Source organism: Triticum aestivum, chromosome 4A (assembly GCF_018294505.1).
Source record: "Triticum aestivum cultivar Chinese Spring chromosome 4A, IWGSC CS RefSeq v2.1, whole genome shotgun sequence".
In the NCBI taxonomy this organism is placed as follows: domain Eukaryota; kingdom Viridiplantae; phylum Streptophyta; class Magnoliopsida; order Poales; family Poaceae; genus Triticum; species Triticum aestivum.
In genome coordinates this window covers 34,653,667-34,656,683 of record NC_057803.1, presented here as the reverse complement: position 1 = coordinate 34,656,683, position 3,017 = coordinate 34,653,667, and the positions used below count along the sequence as shown (strand labels likewise).

At 51.6% G+C, this 3,017-nt stretch overlaps 1 protein-coding gene across 1 annotated transcript; it reads right to left on the bottom strand.

Annotated features, from left to right (window-relative positions):
• Positions 1-1,007: 1,007 nt before the first annotated feature.
• LOC123081688 (uncharacterized) lies at positions 1,008-2,392 on the bottom strand. Its single transcript, XM_044504237.1, has one exon. The coding sequence runs from the start codon at positions 2,163-2,165 to the stop codon at positions 1,155-1,157; it is 1,011 nt and encodes a 336-aa protein (XP_044360172.1). The 5' UTR covers positions 2,166-2,392; the 3' UTR covers positions 1,008-1,154.
• Between the last annotated feature and the right edge of the window lie 625 nt (positions 2,393-3,017).

Sequence of the window (3,017 nt, the reverse complement as noted above, 5' to 3'; positions counted from 1 at the left end):
CGTGTCGAACAAGTTGTACTAAGTACTAAAGTTAAAGTTATACTAAATTTAAGACACTTATTTTGAGATGGAGGGAGTATGTATCTATATTTACTTTATCCGGTAACTAAACATCAGAATTTTCATCTATGATCATCTGTATGCACCCACCTTGTCTTCCTAAAGTTGCACCATCATAGCATATTAATTTTATAATCGTGGTTATGCAATACAGTAGCAAAAGAAATGTAGAACTTCTACAATCATAGTAAGATGCTAAATTTCTAGATCATGGTGATGGCCGGCGGCTTCGCTATATACCTAACAACAATATAGCGAGCGTGCATGGATTTGTATAAAATGTACTTTGAGATTGATCGGGAGAAAGAAATACAACAACCAACCACTGAAGAGCAACTTGAATGACCAACTGAGATGCCTTCAAGCATGCAAGGAGGGAGAGCTCCGAAGGGAAGCCGAAGCCGCCGAACAAATGGCCAACCCCCTAGCGAGAGGAAATATACTTTTTAATGTGAAAAAGACAATAACATTAAAAGCGTACTCTTCTAGCAAGAACCGTTGCGCAAGATCGGACGGGCGAATAATTCAACCGAAACCGAATTGTTTCCAGCTGGATAAAAATTAGCAATTCTGGAAGAAAGGAAACACGGTCACAAGGGGATTGCTCATGAATTAGCATCAGGTAGGTCATTGCTTCACGAGAGAACTAGCTACCACATTGTTATGGTTAATTTGTCCCAATCACCTACCAAATGCTGAGATCATAGCCTCATGTTGTCAACACTGGCATGGAGATATTTTGCTGAGTCTTTTAGTAAAAGGAAAGGAAAAGCGGGGTAGTAGAGTGGTGTTTAATTCTAGCCTACTTCTTGGCCTTTTAATTTTCTATTGACCATACCTTATAAAGTCGTTTTAGGAAGCTAAAACTTCATAAGGTTGTTCAGTCATCAAAGTTATGTGGCTCATATGCTTTAAAATTATCTTTTTGTGCATTCTAAAAAAAGTTGTGCACAGAAAATCCCAATTAACTATTATAATGCTTTGCAATTATATATACATATATATATACACAAAAGCTGACTTAATTGGTTATTATTCTTTACAGTTTCCTCCAGAACCAAAAGGAAAAAAGAAAGAAAGAAAGAAAGAAATGATCAAACCACATTGTGGCAGGTAAGGCTTGGTTTCCATTGGACCTGCCTGTTCTCCACCCACGCCAAGAATCTGTAAACCTTCCCAAATACACACAAGAACACCAGCCCGGCGACGAGCCCGTACACGACCGCGCTCGCCATGGCGCCCTCGGCAATCACCCAGCCGGCGAGGTACACGGCGTCGCAAGACACGAAAAGCCAGCCCGCGGCCTCCAGCGCCGACCGCGTCCACGCGCTCAGCCGCTCCTCGCCGTAGATCCGGCACACCATCCTGGAGCAGAGCGCGAAAATGACGGCCAGCGCTGTCTTGGACAAGCCCCGGTAGAGCACCGTCCGGCCGCCCACGAGCAGCGGCTCCATCCGGCAGAGGCAGGTGGCGCACTTGCCGGAGAACCGCGACCACCGGAGCGCGTCCGTGCCCGTGTAGTAGGGCAGCACGACGGCGTCCAGGTAGAGGCTCGCGTGCAGGATCCCGGACACGGTGGACGCCTCGAGCACGGCGTAGCGCACGTCCCCGTCGGCCTCGTTCCGGAACGCCAGCGCCGACGCCTGCAGCGTGAGCAGCAATGCCGGGCCGAGCCGCGAAAGCGGGAAGACGGCGTTGATCCGCTGCCCCTTGGCGAGCACCAGCAGCACCAGCGGCATCATGAAGGGCCCCGACGGCACCAGGTACTTCCGCTTGATCCGCCCGACGCCACCGGCCGCCGTCGCCGAGCCACCGCCGCCGCCAGCCCTGACGATCTCTACCACGGTGAAGGCCGCCGCGGACAGGAGGCAGTAAAGGGCCAAAACGGCGACGAGGACGCCGACGGCAGCCGAGTAGTCGCCCGGGTAGGAGCTGTCGCAGTAGTAGTGGTAAGGGCAGGTGATGAGGTCGGTGGTCTCCTCCAGCTGCCACCTGGTGCACTTGACGATCTGCCTCGTGATGTTGCTTCCATGGCCGCTCCACGCGCTCGCCGCCGCCGCCTTCCCGCCACCGCCAAGAACAGAGAGCACCTGATCGTACGACATGGCCGCCACCGGATCAACCAACCAAACCTAATGATACGACAATGATGCTACCCTTCTCCTCTCTCTTGACCTGCGGCCGCTGCTAACAGCAGTGTTCATTCTGCATCGGGGTGGCTAATGATGGCTTCCCTGCAGGAGCTCACCCGTCTTATGGATCCCTCGTACCATGCGCTCCGCCCCATGGGTGTTGGTGTGGTGCTCATGTTGCTTGCAGAGCGTGGGATGGGGATGGTTTAGCTGACGGGCCCCTTGTACCTAGCATCTGATGGAGACAAGAGAGATAGACTCGAGATGACCTGAGGCTCGTCAGCGACGATGGACATAACAATGTCGTAGTGTAACTTGTTGGTGAATGGATTGTGAATCGGCCAAAAAATTCAGCTTAAAGGAAACAAAACCAGTTCTTGATGGCTTCCGGACAGAGACAGGTCAACTCCAAGGCGTTGCGTATTGTGACCGACAGGTCACGTTTCCCCGGCGAGAGCGCGTGAGAACGAGACATCGGGGCTCTGAAAAGTTGACGTAAACTGCGAGCCGGATCGGCGCGCTTTCGGTAGCACCAGAGGCAGGTTGGTTACCACAGTTTGTTCCCCCCCCCCCCCCCCCCCCCCCCCCCCCCAAAACTGCCGTGCCTCGTGCCATACGCTCTGATTTCACTTCCAGTGAATGAGTGCTGAGTTTTTGAGGCCCTTCATCCAAAATTTTGCTAGTCCTGGCGATGGACCTTCTGACTTTGTTCGTGAGACATTGGTAGTTGGGAGCGCTTGTTTAACTGTAGCTATAGTTTGTTGGGGGATTTGGTGGCCACCGCGTCATCATTGTTGCACTTTTTTTCTGGATAACTAATGCACA

Bases quoted from the DNA above. Each gene is read 5' to 3' on its own strand.
- LOC123081688 (XM_044504237.1), bottom strand. From the start codon at position 2,165: ATGTCGTACGATCAGGTGCTCTCTGTTCTTGGCGGTGGCGGGAAGGCG.